Genomic DNA, 17,084 nt, shown 5'->3' with positions numbered 1-17,084 from the left:
CATCAGTGTTAGTGTTTACCAAAGTCTGCTATATATCAGCTGTATCATTATTCTACAATGTAGCTACAATATGCTGTGTTCTGGTAAATGCTGTATAGTAGATGTCGGGTTACTGTGGGGGGATTTTTACAGTTAAGATTTCGCCGACATAATAAATTGTGTGAAGGATTTAAAACAGCCTTTAAAACATTCCCTCTTTGTGCACATTGATTTCAGAAAACAGTGAGGATGCAACGATTCTCCGGCCTGCCAGGGTCTGTGTTTGATCTGCGATCCGATCACATTTCAATCACACTGAATTCAATTAAAGTACAAACTATAGCAAGGTCTTCCTCTGCCTACACCAGAGGGCAGATGGCAGCATTCGCTTCTCCACGAACCCTGATTTCAACCAGATGAAACATGACATGACGAAACGTGGCTGGGATTCAAAGTCATTAACTGACTGTAGACGATCCCACAAAAACATGCTATTCTCAGATGGGAATTGAACCCGCTACAGTGTGAAACAAGCAGAACAATGGAAGAAACTTTGTCTCCTTTTTCATCAAAGTCTGAGCTCAGCTTGTTTGCAGCTCAACTCTTGGCAAAGCGCTGTAGCCCAAGGTGTTTACAGCTCGCTGCCAAAACTTCTTGTTTGCTTTGTTTACAATTGTTCTGCTTTCATATTTCACGCTCTATGTTTAATATTTTATCTGCGCTCCCCTGCGCACAAAAAACACTGAGCATCAGTTTGGTCTTTACGTATCAATTCTCATTTGATCCTGGCTTGACGGCTTCGGCAAAGTCTTTGTTTTAGAGTCATGAGTTTTTACTCCACCTTGACTATGAAGAGATCACTGTTTGATTTTACCAGGTGATTATCACTGCATCATTTTACTTGTGAGTAGATAGTTTTAACATTTAGTTTTTACCACATTCTGAACAGTCTTTGTGTCTTTACCACTGTGCACTGATGCAAACTTTTCTGACTGTAATCTATCTAAACATTGTCAGAAACACTTTATATGTTAGTCATTGTAACAAACTATTGTTGCTTCAAGTTTACCATCAAACAAACTGTACCAGACTTAACAATAAGAGACGAGTTTGGTTTCTCTTTCTTGTATGTGCCACTTTAAAAATAAGCTTGTTCATATTTTCACCTAAATTAAAAACCTGGAGAGCTGCAGAGCTGCATGTTTTGTCTCTGCTTCAACACAGCTGATTGTGACGAGGCTCGTTATTCAGCTGACCTCGGTGATGAACCTTCATGAGATTCAGGTGTGTTGGATCTGCGGCCCTGCAGGAATGCAGTTTGACCCCCCTGCTTTCAGATATTGCTTTTGCTTTTCAATACACTTGGGATTCGCTGTAATGCAGACCAACGGATAAGCACACACATTTTGTACATGTGGAGTAACTTAACAGCTTAAAATAATTTATCTATTGACTAAGAGATCTAAATAAAGGGAGAAAAAAATATGTGAAACTAAAACACTGCATTTGCCGAGCCGACCACTGTTGTACTCAGCATGCTGCCTGCCTGCGGAGATCTTTGGCATTCCAGGTTTTGATCTCTCACATGCCTGCCATGAAGGTTTTAAGGCAGCGTTTGGGGTGATTAATATATGTCTGCCCTCTGGACGGAGGCTTTTTGAACTGTAATTGGTACTAATCTCATCTGCATTTTAATGAAAAGGCAGCACAGTGTTGTAGCAGTTAGCATTCAAGTTCTGATAGAGCTTGAGGTCCTTGATGGAGAGTTTACATTTTCTCTTTGGGTTTCTCTGGATTCCTCCCACAGTTCAGAATCATGTGCTTGAGGTGGAAGTGTGACTCTAATTGACTGTGGGTGTGAATAAGAGTGTGTGTGTGTGTGTGTATCTGTCCGTCATTATTTGCTCTCTAATGGACTGACAGCCTGTCCAGGATGTACACTGCCTTCACAAATTGTCAGCTGGGATCAGCACCCTACAACCCAAAATCGGAGAAACTGGCATAATAGATAAATGGATGAAGTATGATTTCTTAATTAATATTTTTTTCTGATTATTTATTGAATTCATGTCCATCAACAATATCAGCACAAGTGTGTGTGAAGCAAATCATTATACGTTCTGTCTTCAGGAGAAACGGCAAAATAATAATCTCTTGAATGCAGTTTTCAGAAGGAGCGCGTACTGTTTTCCTACCACGTTTAATGTTGCAGAGATTCAATTTGTGGCTGCATTGCTTGCGGATGGCAATAAATTCTCATAAAAACACAAGTCCGATCACTTCATGTTTGTATCACTTAATGCATTCTGGAAAATGGGTTGATAAAGTCATGTTGAATCATCAAGTATTACTGTGGCTCTTCCATTTAGCTATACATAAAACTGGATTATAAACCGGGGAGCTGCTGTTGTTGTGACAACAAATCTAACTGGAGCAATTTTGCTGGAACTAATGTTGCCGGAACAAAAAAAAAAGCATGACTGCAGAAGTACTGCAACCGGCGTTTAACGAGTTTACTGATCATTTTCAAGCATGCGTTTTGCCAAGTGGAGCTTTTAGTGGAATTTTAGCTTAACAAGAAGCCTGTAAAATTCAACAAACTCCTCCTCCTCCACCTCTAAATCTAAACTGTTTTATGACAAAAAACAAATGATGAGGAAGAAAGTGTTGCCATTTCAGTTCATCATTGTTTAGGCTGGCTATGAGATTTGTACCAACAAGTTTCCATTGGTTATCTGGGAATTAAATATGCAAGATTTATTGTAATCTGTTAATTGGCGAGTTTTAGAAATACAATTAGACATCTTACATGTTTGTGCAATTCTCAACTTGAGGCAAATATACTTTTGATGCAAAAAAAAATGTTTTATGCACAAACTTGTTTTTGAAGATGACTCGATGTGCTTTAAAAACACTGACTGTACCAATCTGAAGAAGGTTTGGGATTTCAGATGCTTCAATAGAATTACTCACACTTTCACGCTACTCGTCTGGGTTCGTCTGCTGAACCAGAATGTAAAAAAACGGGGACACGAAATGAGAAACAGTCACGCCCTCTGAGGATTCTCGTGAGCACTGGCTCGATGATAAAACAACGCCAGCGTGGAGACGCCCTCGGAAGGCTGTTTACTTTGATGAGCATAAAGAAAATCCAACATGATGAACAGTTGACCTTTAGTGATTTGGAAACTGTTTGTATTTTTCCACTCCATGTAATTGCATTACAGTTCATTTTACGGTCAAGAGACTGCAAAGATAGAGTGGAGTCCAAGGAGGCGGCTCAGAGAGCTGCATAGGACTGATTTACATGTTGCAGAGGTGGTGAGATAAGCCTCTGAACCGTTTCCTGAGGCAGGCAGCAGCAAAATGCAGCAAAACACACCAAAAAAGCATGAACGCCACTTTGTGGACTCCTTCATTAGGTATTTCTAGGAATTTTCCTTCAAAGTCACCTATGGGCTATGTTTGTTAGGATGCGAGTAATAAAACCAGGGTTGTGAATAATTTATTAACTTCTTTTCTTTGTTTATCCAGGAAACACGGGGTCCATATAAAGCGCCTGTTGTCTTTTTGAAAATATGAAAGTCTTGTGTGTCGGGGCAAAATGTTTCTTCAGATGACCAGTGGTAGTCATGTACACATGCGCACATTCACAGAGAGTGAAACTTTGCTGAATCACCTTATCCCTATCCAGATTTACGCATCTTTCTCTTTCTCTCTCTCGCTGCTTCTGTCCACAGCCGTCACCCTGTGAATGGTGCCGCTGCGAACCAAATAATGAGGTGCACTGTGTGGTGTCCGACTGCGCCGTCCCAGAGTGTGTCAACCCTGTGTACGAGCCGGAGCAATGCTGCCCCATCTGTAAAAACGGTAAACACTCGTCTCCTCTGGAATTCAACGCGCATTCCTTGGACACCATTAAATTTTCATTTAACCAGTGACAGCGAGTTTATCTGTGGGATCCCTCTTTGATGGCCGCGCCTTTAGACGATGAGGATGTAATTGATGTTTTATGAATTAAAATTATTACCTTGGGCCCGTTGGACACTAATGAGCAGTACTAGTTTTAATTATAAATGACACACTAAGCAGAGTAAACATTAGCCCATTGATTAAAGGCATGGTAGGAGGGACTAATGGGTCCTCGGAGAGCCTTTTATCTCCCAGTGCCCCGACGCCCTTGTCACACGCAGCCAATCCCTAAATTAGAATTATAGGATTCCGATGGTTCATTGACTATTTACAAGGCGAGGTGGGAGATTTCCCTTTGCCAGCACCGATCCTGAGGGACAGATGGAGGTTTACGAGGAAAAGTACAGTAACTGTGCGTCTGCATTGTGAATTTGACTGGAACGACCGTCGGCGATGGGGTGTCTTTGGGTAATATCAAATCCAAGGTCTAAGTTTGATTCAGCCAAACTGGAGATTTTTACATATTTTTTTTTTTTCCTTTTACATTCACCTCACCTCAAATGAGAACCATCAGAATGTTGTTCCAGAGGATTTGGTTTAAAAAGGGACAAACTAAATGTCCTCTTTTTTCTTCTTTTTTTTTTTTTTTTCTTTTTTTCATTCAAGCAGCAGCTGACCCATAAATCTGAAGAGAGCAATTTGGTTTGCGGCAGATGCTAAATGGCCATTTCACCACAACTACTCGCATTTCCTTTCACACTTCCGCCTTTTTCTCTTTGGTCGCCTTCTTTCTTTTCCAACACACACACACACACACGCACACACGCACACACGCGGATGTCTGCAGTAACGAGGCCGCAGAAGCTGCTAGCAGAGAACTAATCCAGGCTGACAGGACACAGTGACACCCTTGGCATTTCAGGGAAGGCCCGCTGTTCCCTGGGGGAGCCTGGTCAGGATCTCGAAGCCTGAGAAATCTCCATGGGAGTACATGGCTGAGGGCTAATTAGAAGGGACGTTAAGGAAACACTGTTTGGCTCTCATTTTTTAGCCTGAGAACAGAAGTAACTATATGAAAAGATAGACGACGTGCAGACGGGCTCAAGGAGACGTGCACGCTCTGCACATGCTCCCTGCGCCTCCCCTACAATCCAATCCCAAGATGTGGCCTTTCTGTGTTGTGCAGGCTTCCTGTCGGTCCTTTAAAGAAATGGGTGAAACCTAAATGTACCTCACTGCTGACCTGACTTCAGAGTTACTCTGTCGTGTGGCGATTAAGCCAGGGGCTCAACGCTTATCCAAGGCATTTTTCCCTCTTTTCTTTTCAAGGTTTCTTCAACAATTAAGGAAAACGCCAGATAGTGGGGACATTTTATTGGTGGGAAAAACCCCAAATATTACTTGGACATCTTTTATTCTACAATCCTAGTCAGGAATCACAGAGAAAATAATCAGTTTACAGATCATTAGGCGCTGATTAGAGCTGAACAGAAAGTGGTACAACATCATAATTGCAGCCCCGTAATGACCCAGTATGGTGCCGCTTAGTGCTGTAGTGGCTCACAACTCTGGCCTTCACAGCAAGATCTTCAGATCATTCGAAATAAGATTCGTGGCTACGTTACCTTCTCAGTTTATGTGATCTGGTGCATGTCAAAAAGTCGAGTCCATCAAATGATGCAACGAAGCGACACCCTCACCTCATTGGACTGTTCTTTGATATTTTTTTGTAGTAAATACATGGGTGTAAATGATTTAACCACACATGTATTAAAAATGGGGATGAAAAACTTTGTGTTGCCCGAGGGCAACACTGTGCAGTAGAGAGTTGAAATGATTGAGAAACAAAAACGCCCAAAGATCCCGACGCACACCGACCTTCAGGGCTGCTGTGTGGTGTGGTTTTCCAGACAAATTAATTTGTGACTGAAGCAGGTCAATCGAAAAGAGTTTTTGGATTCACAATGAAAGCATAACTTTTTAATGACTCAACTAAAAAAAAAAAAAAAAAAAAAAAGAGAGAGAGAGGGCAAGGTTTCTCTCTAGCATAGCGGTTTTATTTTCTGTGATGTTATGTTGACTTTTGTCTCTTACAAGCCCTAAAATGATAAATTACTGCTCAACTCAATGTTGAAACTTCATTCTCTCAGAAACCATTTAATAGTGTGTCAAAATTCAAAGAGCTTGAGGCTGAGATGCTCATACGTCCATATTCACTGGCTCACATTTCACCTTTTTGCAATGCAGTCCTCTCTATATGTAATCTGTTTTACCTCAAGTAAAATTCAAATAAAATTAAAGCCGCAAGCGGCATTGGTCGGGACCGAGCCTCCCCGACGGCCAGCGACTGAGACGTCCACCCACTAACATGTAGCTGTTAGCATCTGTCATCCACTAGCATAGAGTTGTTAGCATGTCCCGTCCACTAACATGTAGCTGTTTGCATCTGCAATAGTGGACTTGTTAGCCGTAGTTAGCATCTTGCATCCACTAACATGGAGTAGTTAGCATCTTGCATCCACTAACATGGAGTAGTTAGCATCTCCCATCCACTAACATGGAGTAGTTAGCATCCCCCATCCACTAACATGGAGTAGTTAGCATCCCCCATCCACTAACACGGAGTAGTTAGCATCTCCCATCCACTAACATGGAGTAGTTAGCATCTCCCATCCACTAACATGGAGTAGTTAGCATCTCCCATCCACTAACATGGAGTAGTTAGCATCTCCCATCCACTAACATGGAGTAGTTAGCATCTCCCATCCACTAACATGGAGTAGTTAGCATCTCCCGTCCACTAACATCAAGCTGTTAGCATCTCCCATCAACTAACATGGAGTAGTTAGCATCTTGCATCCACTAACATGGAGTAGTTAGCATCTCTCATCCACTAACATGGAGTAGTTAGCGTCTCCCATCCACTAACATGAAGTAGTTAGCATCTCCTATCCACTAACATGGAGTTCTTAGCATGTTCCATCCATTAACATGGAGCTGGTGGCATCAGTCATCCACTAACATGGAGTTGTTAGCATGTTCCATCCACTAACATGGAGTAGTTAGCATCTCCCATCCACTAACATGGAGGAGTTAGCATCTCCCATCCACTAACATGGAGTTCTTAGCATGTTCCATCCATTAACATGGAGCTGGTGGCATCAGTCATCCACTAACATGGAGTTCTTAGCATGTTCCATCCATTAACATGGAGCTGGTGGCATCAGTCATCCACTAACATGGAGTTGTTAGCATGTTCCATCCACTAACATGGAGTTGTTAGCTTCTCCCAGCTGCTTTTGAGAGTCACTGAATGAAGGCAATCAGTGGCAGTTTGATTGACAGCTGCTGTCAGCTGTGTAACTGCAATGCATGCCCATATATGGTAATGTGAGTTAGAGTGGAGAGAGGAGAAAATTAAAGTCTTTTTTGGGGAAACAACTGCTCCTTGTTCCTTTGCTGTTTGGCAAAACTGAACAAAAAATATCACGTTTGACAGGAAAATTTGTTGTCTTTCAGTTGGTGAGGCTTTCAGAGCAGTCAGACTTTTAGTTTGGACTATAGAGGCCTCAGTTTGTGAGAAGCGCGAGATTTTTCCCCATCCGGCTCCATTATACCTGAGAGCAAAAAAAATGCAGAGCGCACACCTTTTCTTACCTGTGAAAACATACATATAACATGATATTTTCCCCACTTATGTTACATCATCTTGTTCGGGAGAACCTGCTGGAACTTTCCGTGTGCTCGGTTTGTTGATAGGAGTCACGGTTTAGCCGCAGTCGCCACTTGTTCGAGGTGCTGAAAAAAGGCGACTTTTTTCCTTTTTTCCCCATTATAACGGATGAGGGCCGGAGCAAGGCAGGATTTCAGACTTCCAACTTTGTACGCTAATAAAATCCACACCGTGGGACTTTTGACAAAGTTGTTCACAACTTTTGTAGAGAAATTTGTCCTCTTTCACGTCGTGTGACTCTTATGTCTGTGCGACAAACGGTCTCGGAGGAGATAATTTTTTCGTGAGGAGTGATTTTGATCAAAATTTTAATTTGAAAGGGAAATAGCGGACTTCCTGTTGGATTTAGGTCAGGGGTGTCAGCGCGTGAAATGTAGATCATGATGAGACGAACGCGTGAGTGTTGGTTTGATCTGTCTACGACATTCCTATGGGTCGTGGCGACTGTTTGAGACGTTTTTTGGGATATAGGTGGCGCTAGAGAGCCGATGGTGTTCGTTTTTGTAATTTATCAAATTTTTCGCCGGTCATGATGTGCGTGCCAAATTTGGTGAGTTTTCGTGCATGTTTAGGGGGTCAAATTCGCGTTTATTTGGGCGTTAGTATAATAATAATAATATAGGAGAACGACGACAATAAACAAACGAAATACAATAGAGACCTTGCCCTACGGCCACCTTGCCCTCCGGGGCTCGGTCCCTAATTAAAGATGATGAGATAACAGGCCGACTTTCTCTCTCAGTCTGGGACGAGCATTGAGTATTTCTTCATTTTACATCAACATTTGTCTCATTTTTAAGAGTATCCCACTGCAGTCCTAATTATAATGTGAGCATGGTGGATTAATTGCAGGGAGAATTTTATTGTTTCTATTGTCTTGCATGACATGACAGCATTCAAATATATCAATTAGTTCTCAAGTACAATCCAATGGGAGAGATGAGAGTGATCGTATGAGCAGGTCGACGATGACTGAAGAACATTATTGTCCTTCAGAAGCCAGCCAGTCAGCTGACGAATGATTCTTGGATTTTGAAGAGACGGGACAGACTGGACGCAGATCGATAGTCTGTTAAGATCACACACGTGCTCAGCTCTGCATATTGGAAGTACATTTACAGTCTCTCATATTGATCTTGCCTCAAATTAAAGTTGAATTACCTCAGAGCAGCTACAGTACTCTTAAGAGTAAGTGGCATATTTAATTCTGAAGTACAGGATTTAGTTTCTTCACAAATAATTACTGACTGAAACAAGAAAATTTAACATTAAAAAAACAACCTTCTTCAGGATTTGATTGCTGATGTTTTGACAACCTGTAAATATCACGTTACGTCTCGAAGGGACTTGCTCTCGTTTGTTGATGACATTTTTAAAATGTGATGCTTTCAGGTTCATTCAGGTTTGCAGGTCTGCTTTCTGCACTGGCAGATTTCAGTTTCAGTTTCCCCCCAATGTTTTGGTTGAATGTAGGTCAGGACTCAGGCCGGACAGTTAAAAACAATCCATCTGTTCTTTTCGAAGATTTCTTTCGTGCTGCTCAGCACAACTGCATTTGTCAGTTTTGCTTCTAGGAGGCCTCTGCTATTTATTGCCATCAGAAGTTTTCCGACACACCTGTACATTTCCCTTCATGGGGCTAATAGAGGCATTCATTAATTCATTCATTCACATAATGTTCAGGCAATCATCTGCATATTCCTTCAAAATGCTTCCAGCACCAGGGACAGCGCAGCAGGCAAAGACCAAGATACAAGCTCCACCAAGGTTTATTATTGGTCGGTTGGATTTCTTATCGGTATAATTGCCTGTAAACAAATTGATGCCCTGCTCTACTTGGGTTTCATTCAGCCACAGAACATTATTCTAGTAAGCCGCTGGCTTATCGATCAAAGGTTTTTGGAGAAATCAGGATTTCCTTTTTGTGCCGTTCTCACAAGTCTTGTGTGTTGTTGGCTTTCACCTGTTCACCTATCCTTTGATCATTTCACTGACATTGAGCCACAATCTCTTGTCCATTTGTGATCGGATTTGTGTTGAGAATGTATTCTTCTGGGGGCTTTACAATCTTTCAAAATTGAATTTTTCAAAACCTGAAAAACACAAGATGTTTATTGATCAGCTGAAGCTGAGAAAGAAAGTTATCTCTTCGAACTGAAAAACGTTTGCATTACACTCCAGTCCACGCTAATATTTTTAACTTAGTTATAAAGAAAAGGCTGGGTAGGAGTTGGTATGATGCATGTTGTGCCTCAAAACTCCAAAACCTTCTACTGCTGTGCTTCGGTCCTGAGTTTAATTCATGTGGGATTAGATGTGGCGCGTTTGTTTTTCGGTCACAAACAGCTTAAAAAATGTATAAGAGTCAAAACACTGTCAGAGATTCATCTCCTGTGTGAACCAACACTAAAGGAGAAGATCTGCTGCCTGAGAAAAGACTCCTGACAGCTGTCATGTCCCGTATTCGGTCTGTTTACAGGTTACTGGCCCGTGTTAACTTTATTCTTCAATCGCGCCACACAGGAGTTGGTTTGGGGGTGGACTGAGGCGCAGTTTCCAAATGCTCTCGGTCATCAAGGTTCAAATGGCAGTGAATTAACAGCAGAAGCAGGGTTTGTTCTCACGGTGACGTTAGAAAACACGGGGCATTATTCAGGTGTTTTTAATATTGATTTCGTAGTCAACCGTAAATAAATAAACCAAACAATAAGGAAAAATATTCCCAAACCTCTCAAAGGAAAACTGGTGCTAACAATATCTCTTTTTGGTTGTTGTCAGTTGAAACTCTTAATCGTCTTAGATTTTGATCACATCCTTTCACTTTATAACCTCACTTCCTGAGAAAGAGCAAACAGTTACAGTCATTGTTGTTCTCTTTAATTACGCCTGCTTTCATTCAGTCAGCTCTTGAGGCAAGAATAAGATCTGAAGGACTTTAAAAATAAACTTCCAACATATCAGCATTGGTTCATTGATCAAATATAAGACCTCTCTGTCAGAAATGTCTCACCTCCAGGATCTATTTATAAACTCAGCCTTTTCATACTTCATTCAAATAGGATAATAAGATCTCCCAGAACCCCTGATGTAAAAGTTCAGCTCAGCTACGAGGCATCAATAAGGTCATCAAGCTTGTTGGTTTCTTGCCAACATAATGATGTGATAAGATTTTATTTAAATCCAGCAAAAAGACGACACAGCAGCATAACGGCGGACCCCTGTCTGGAGCTTGATGAGCTCCAGTAATTCTGGCACTAAGAGCTATGTGACCAAGTCTGACAAAGACATTAACAACAACAGTAATCATAAAAACATTATCAAAAATCTAACGCAGACCATGTCATCCAATTTTTATTTATCTGACAGAATAATTTGGTTTCCATTGACTACTTCTCTTAATCTGTCACTCATTCTAAAAGGGGACCATTCTGAAGAGAGGAAATAGATGTATTTCTAATTAAATCAAAGAAAAACCTGTTGTCAGGAGCAAAATATTCCTGTGGGAAAACTTCACATTTCCCTGAAATGATTCAATTTGCTGTGCAAAATGTTTTTCAAATTTATCTATTGTGTCATTTTCCAAACCTGGCAGTGAAATAAAGAAGAGTCCAAAAAAAAAAAAAAAAAAAGATTTTGTAATTAATGAACTACTCAGTAGGTATTTGCTTTTAATTTCATTTTCACATTTTTTCTCTTTTAGCCAAGGACAAATTCACAGTCCTCGCTTTTTTTTTTTTCAGATCATGCAGTTTTAACAAATTTGATGTAACCACATCAGGTTGGATGAGAGAAAAAAAAAACATGTTCTATAATATTTACCAGGTTACCATCATTAGACCATCCCCGGAGTCCCTGTGCCGAATGCGTCTGAATTATTATTGACGGTGAATTTAAACTAAGATATAAAAAAAAAAAGATTTTTTTCTGTTTTCTTGAGGCGTTAAAAACAAGAACTTTCACACACACTTCAATTTTCCAAGCAATCATACAGTCATTTACAGACACACAAACAACAACTAAAAAAACAGCTATTGTCAGAAGAATCGTGATTCCCAGCCCTGAAAGAAAAAATTCTCCCGTGTTGCCGACCTTCAGGGTTGTTATTTTCCATCTACCATGTACAGAAGAACTATGTCCTACGGCGAAGGTGCAGATGCACAGTAGCTGTGTTTCTTCCGTCTAAACAGAGACAGAGGAGAAACGATTTCAATAACACGACAGAAGTTTTCCATTTCCACCTGATAACATCTTGTAAACGGCGCCTGACCAGTTGACGGCGGTTTGAGAGTCGCCAGAAGCCCAACAAGCGTGGATTCAGAGCAAACACTCATCCGTGTTCTGACCTTGAAACGAACTTTGGTTCGGTTGTTGCGAGCCGGCAATTCCCACCAGTAGTACGCCGTGTCGCGTCAGCAGAGTTCTCCAGCCTCTGCTGAAGTGACTGACCGGCATGTTTTTGAAACCCCTGTGCTCGAACACACCTGGGTCAGATAAGTCCTGGTTGAGCTGCAGAAGTGTGACATCCAGCCATTCATTCGAATCAGGTGCACTGGAGCAGGAAGACGTTTCAGACATGCAGGGCAGTGGCTTTCTTTTCGAGTGCAGACAGAAAGCAGGACAATGCATGACAAATTGTTTTGTGGCTCAAAGGGCTGCTGCACCTGCAGACGAGCTGCAGCGGTCAAGGTACAAGTGTATCAAGACATCGCAATAGCGCATTTTCTTTTTGCAAAGATTTAAAAGGTTTGCGTCTGTAAAGCCCTAAAGACAAGGGCTGTTTAATTTTTTAGAAACCAACTGGAGACGTCAAGTGCAGCTGAAAGGCTGAGGCGTTACTGATGAATGTTTTAACTAATTAGCTCCAATTAATCACTGGTTTGAAGGTCAAAGTAGAGCAGGATATCTGGGGTATAATGTGGTTACATGGGTTTGAAGAGCATTTAACAGAAGAAACGGCTACATTTCAGAAGCATCACTCGATTTTAACATCCCAAACAAACACTAGGAATAACTTTAATGTGTTTCGGCTTATACATTCACACAGAAATGCTCATGGCTGCTGAGTTTTTTTGTCAACCGCTTTCATTATTAGAGCGAAGATTTTCAGCCCATCTCTTTTCTTGATGTTTCTCCCTGAAAAACACCAAGCGGCACAATAGCAGAATCACCAGCAAGTGGGAGTGCTTATCTCTGAGCTCCACATTCATTGCGTCCAACTGATTCAGCTGTAATCTTTATCATGGCTCCTATACTGTAAATACATCAGGGAGTAACAATGTAATTACATAATTCTCAGGAAGTCAGTGATAATGAGTGGTAGTCTGAAAATGACCAGTGTTTCCTAAGTGTAATTGGATTAATCCATTTCTAGAGCTGCCATGTCTTATCTGCCCAAAGGTTGTCATTTCTGTTTCTTAAAGAGACATCGGAGAGAAGCAGTCCTTGAGTGTTGATTAGAGTACAAGCAGTATATCTGAGCTGACATTTCTGCGAGCAAAACTGCTGTTTCGATCTGAACCAGGCTAAATATGCGTGCCTTTTCGACCTGTGCTCAGGTTGATGTACTCGGACAGTTTTAAAGCAGGACAAACGTTTTCTGACTTCACAAAATTTTATTGGCCGGCAAACGATCGGAGGCCTGGACGAGCGACCACACGTCCTTCACGTGGTGACAGGAAACTGAAACTGTGTCCTTGTGTCTCCAAACCTATCTGGCCATAAACAATCACACTTGGCAGCGGCGCCGGTCGCCCCCTTACCTCATCAACCTCCTCTGAATTTGTCCTATAACCTGTGCCAGCTGTCCGGAGGCAGATCAATGAGAGTTAAGACTTGGCAAGTGCTCTCAATATCTCCTCTAAGCTCAGATCAAAGGGCTTTTACCGGGTCCAAATAAAGCCAGGGACTCATCCATGCAGAGGAAAGGGATGGGAATAGAAGGCATCCAAAAGTGGCACGAAGATATGACGGGCCGAAAGTGATATTTCAGTGTCAATCCAGGAAACTTAATATCATACTGATGTTTGCCCTCATACACAGTATCCCTGAAACGTGAGCTAACTTTCACTCTTCACTTCTTACACATTGATTCAGAAAAGCATGAAGTCAGGTCTTAGTGTGTGTTTGGGCAAAGATCGCCCTCCATCTGACATTTCTAAGCCTTCGCTTCCTGAGTCTGACCAAAGGTGAAGAGATATCAGCTACCTGAAATGGTGCTAATGCTACGTAGCTTCACCACAGTATCTTTCAGTAACCTCCACAGAGCTGATATGAGTTTGTTACTGTATATTTGGTGAAGGTAGTATTAGTCGTTTCTTTAGGATTCTGGAGCGATGAAGAGTTCAGAAAACCTTCAAAGAAAAACAAAGTGTACAACCTTGTTTTGGTTTCTGCTTTTGTCTCCAGTTATGTTCAGTGCCCCAAAAGCAAAAGACAAATCCCTGAATGAGCGAGTCATGTAGGCAGCATGCTCCACTTTTCAAACGTTGCCACAGGGAATTGAGAAACATGAGGAGGGCAGAACAAAGCAGCACCGCAGATGCAAAGCCTGACTCAGCAGTATGAGAGATTGTAAAGCCTCATCCAGGACAATTCACAGCGACTCTGATTGCAGTACGGACAAATGATCCTCCACTTCACTTCAATTTGTCCTTAACATGTCACATATTCAGAGTAGGGGTTCATGTGAATCTTCACCGTTTCACCAAGGTACCTTTTCTTAGAGGCCTCGGTCTTTTGGGTCTTCTATTAGATTTATTCCTCATCCATCATCGTCAATAAATACGAACAAGTATCAAACTAAAGTGACTCCTCTTGTCCTCATAATGGTGAACAAGGTTATCCACCATCGATTTTAGCTCTTCATTGTCCTTCATTAGTATGAACACCGTGAAAGTCGGCCGCACCTGTCACCAGACTGACAGAGGAATGAGGGTAGATCACAAAAACAGAGGGTTTTCAGACAATTAGCATTAAGACTGGCAGAAATTACTAATATTTGAATTCACTTTTTGTCAGGTGCAAAAACAAACACAGATTTCCATCCAGATTAATTATGCATTGTAAGCTACCAGATACACATGCTGCCACCATATTGCGCAGCTGTGCCTTTCTCCAAATATCCACCACAGAGGTGAATGAGGTTAGTTAACGTGACTTAAAAACAAAGAGAGTATATATATATATATATATATATTATTCAGAGGCACAGCAGATTAAAATTCAAGAGCCGTATTGGCCCAGGGGTATGCGAAGCAAGCTTTTAGCCACATGTTTTGTGGTTCAATTCCCACTGCCACAGCTTGGGTTTGCGTCACAGCGGACATCTGGTATCAGACTGATCACTAGAGTGATCACTAGGTAAAAGTCAAGCTCGACCCAACCTGCACTGGGGCAGAGTTACTGTTACTCTGAGTGCATTTCAGGATACAGGATACAAAAGTTCTGATTATAATTCAAAACTACAAAATGGAAAACCCTGTAAAGTGCTTCATATATTGGACAAGTGTACAACACAAAGGCAACCAATCACTTGATGAATGTCAGCAGGCTCCGTGCTGTTAAAAGTAAGACATCTGCCGCAACCCAATCAAAAACAAGTGGGCTTTTAGGCAGATGATGAACTGAGATGTTGCACAAAGGACCAATACAAAGCTTTTTTTTTTTTCCTCAAAAGGACAATCACAAAAAGCTTCTCAAGTGGAGCTCCATAATATTTGGGGGAAAAAAAAAAAAACTGAAAATGAGCTATATATAGTCGAGTGATTGTGCAGATTTTCAGTCAGCAGGCCACTGTGCCAAATCGTACCCTGTGCAGCTTTTCGGGTTGACTGTTTCCTGCTTAGGTTGCAAGCATTAAGTGAGGCTGTACTAAATCAAATTCACTGGGGCACTAAGATGTCCATGAACATTAGCCGTGAAAGCTACTGTGTCTTCAAGAGTTATGGGACATATGAGCTTTTATGACTGCTCGTAGAAGAGTCTTGAATCTGGCAGCTTTTACAGAGCCGAACACTGAGAGCAATCCAAAGTCACCGTCACACCAATTGCGCTGCTGATTGCTTCATTTAAATGATTAAAACTAGGGTGAATTTGTCGCACCTTCTGGCTCTTCTGTTTCAAGAGGCAGGGGAACAGATACCACTCCTCGCATCTCCCAGGAGGCAGAAAGAAACAAATTAGATCAAATAATTTAACGAGGCATTTGCGTGTAACTGCCCCGCTTCTGCTCAAAGGTAACAGTGTGTGTTCGCTCCCCGCCGAGCAAATCCTAAAATGTACCTAAGCTAATCTGTGTCTCTATCCGCCGTGATTATCAAAAACGCGGGGATGAGGTGTACCGGTGCACAGCGCACCGCGCACACAGTCAAAGGACTTCTTATCGGCAAAAATGGGGATAGACATGCCTAAATCCTGTTGTGTTTTTGTCTGATGTCAAAAATTAATCTGAGTTCTTTATTGGTTTACTGCTGATGCTGCTGGTGTTGTATGTGTGTAGGAACTGTAAGAAGTTCTGTGGCCTTTCCATACAGACGGGAGTGATTAACACCGTCCTGCCTGCTGCCTCTCAAAGCAGCTTTCTCTCTCTCTCTCTCTCTCTCTCTTCCTCCGTCTCTCTCTGTACTCCAGCCTTTCTGTACTGCCAAGCCAGCGCCTGGCAGGCTTCTCCGCTCGCGGTGCATTAGGATGCAAAGCGCTCCATGTCGAGGGAGAAGGGGAGACTAACAAAAGCGCTTTAGTGTTGCAAAAACAAGCCCATCGGTGCATGCCCGTGAAAAGATCTGTACGTCTGCTCTGACTCCCTCTAACTCCCTGCAGCTCTCCGCATCACTCCACCATCCCTCTCTGCAAAGAGACGCTCTCAGGAGATACACATCCATTTCTTGTCGTTCTCATTCCCCCTTTTCCTGTCTCTCTCTCTCTCTCTCTCTCCCTTCCCATGTGGCAGGTCCAAATTGCTTTGCTGGAACGACGATCATCCCAGCCGGAATCGAAGTGAAGGTGGACGACTGCACCATCTGCCGCTGCCACAACGGAGACTGGTGGAAGCCGGCGCAGTGCTTGCGGCGGGAGTGCCTCAACGGCCAGTCGTTGTCATAGAGAGACTCCACCGGGATGGTGGGAAAGCTCAGGCAAAGGCTCTGCCTACTGCGCCATTTTGTATGATTGACAAGGCAGGAGCACAATTCCTTAAAAAAAAAAGAAGAAGAAGAAGAAACAACCTGAGACAGCATAGATTCAAGGAGATGCTCTCACAAGCTTTCACACAAATACAAAATTTAGCCAGTGAGAGGAAGACGGAACTTCTCTCTCGGCCCTTTTCACCCTCCAGTTTTAATCGTCCTATATATTTTCAGAAGTTGACTTGCTTGACTTGCTGCTCTCTCACGAAAAAGTTTCTATGCTCCTTGAACTCTTTTCCTAACCACTGGCAATGTCGAATTGCTCACATCGTTTTCTG

General features: G+C 42.1%; 1 protein-coding gene across 1 annotated transcript in view; it reads left to right on the top strand.

Moving 5' to 3' along the window:
* vwc2l (von Willebrand factor C domain containing 2 like) overlaps window positions 1–16,825 on the top strand; it is a 28,467-nt gene extending 11,642 nt beyond the window's left edge. The window contains exons 3-4 of the mRNA XM_030111980.1: window positions 3,720–3,849; window positions 16,572–16,825. Coding sequence (XP_029967840.1) covers window positions 3,720–3,849; window positions 16,572–16,723 — 282 coding nt within the window. The 3' untranslated portion in view covers window positions 16,724–16,825. The remainder of the gene's footprint in view (window positions 1–3,719; window positions 3,850–16,571) is intronic.
* The last annotated feature ends 259 nt before the right edge of the window (window positions 16,826–17,084 follow it).

This window comes from Salarias fasciatus, chromosome 16, assembly GCF_902148845.1.
Source record: "Salarias fasciatus chromosome 16, fSalaFa1.1, whole genome shotgun sequence".
Lineage (NCBI taxonomy): Eukaryota > Metazoa > Chordata > Actinopteri > Blenniiformes > Blenniidae > Salarias > Salarias fasciatus.
Note: the sequence above shows the minus strand (reverse complement) of the source record. Positions and strands in the feature narration are given on the sequence as shown.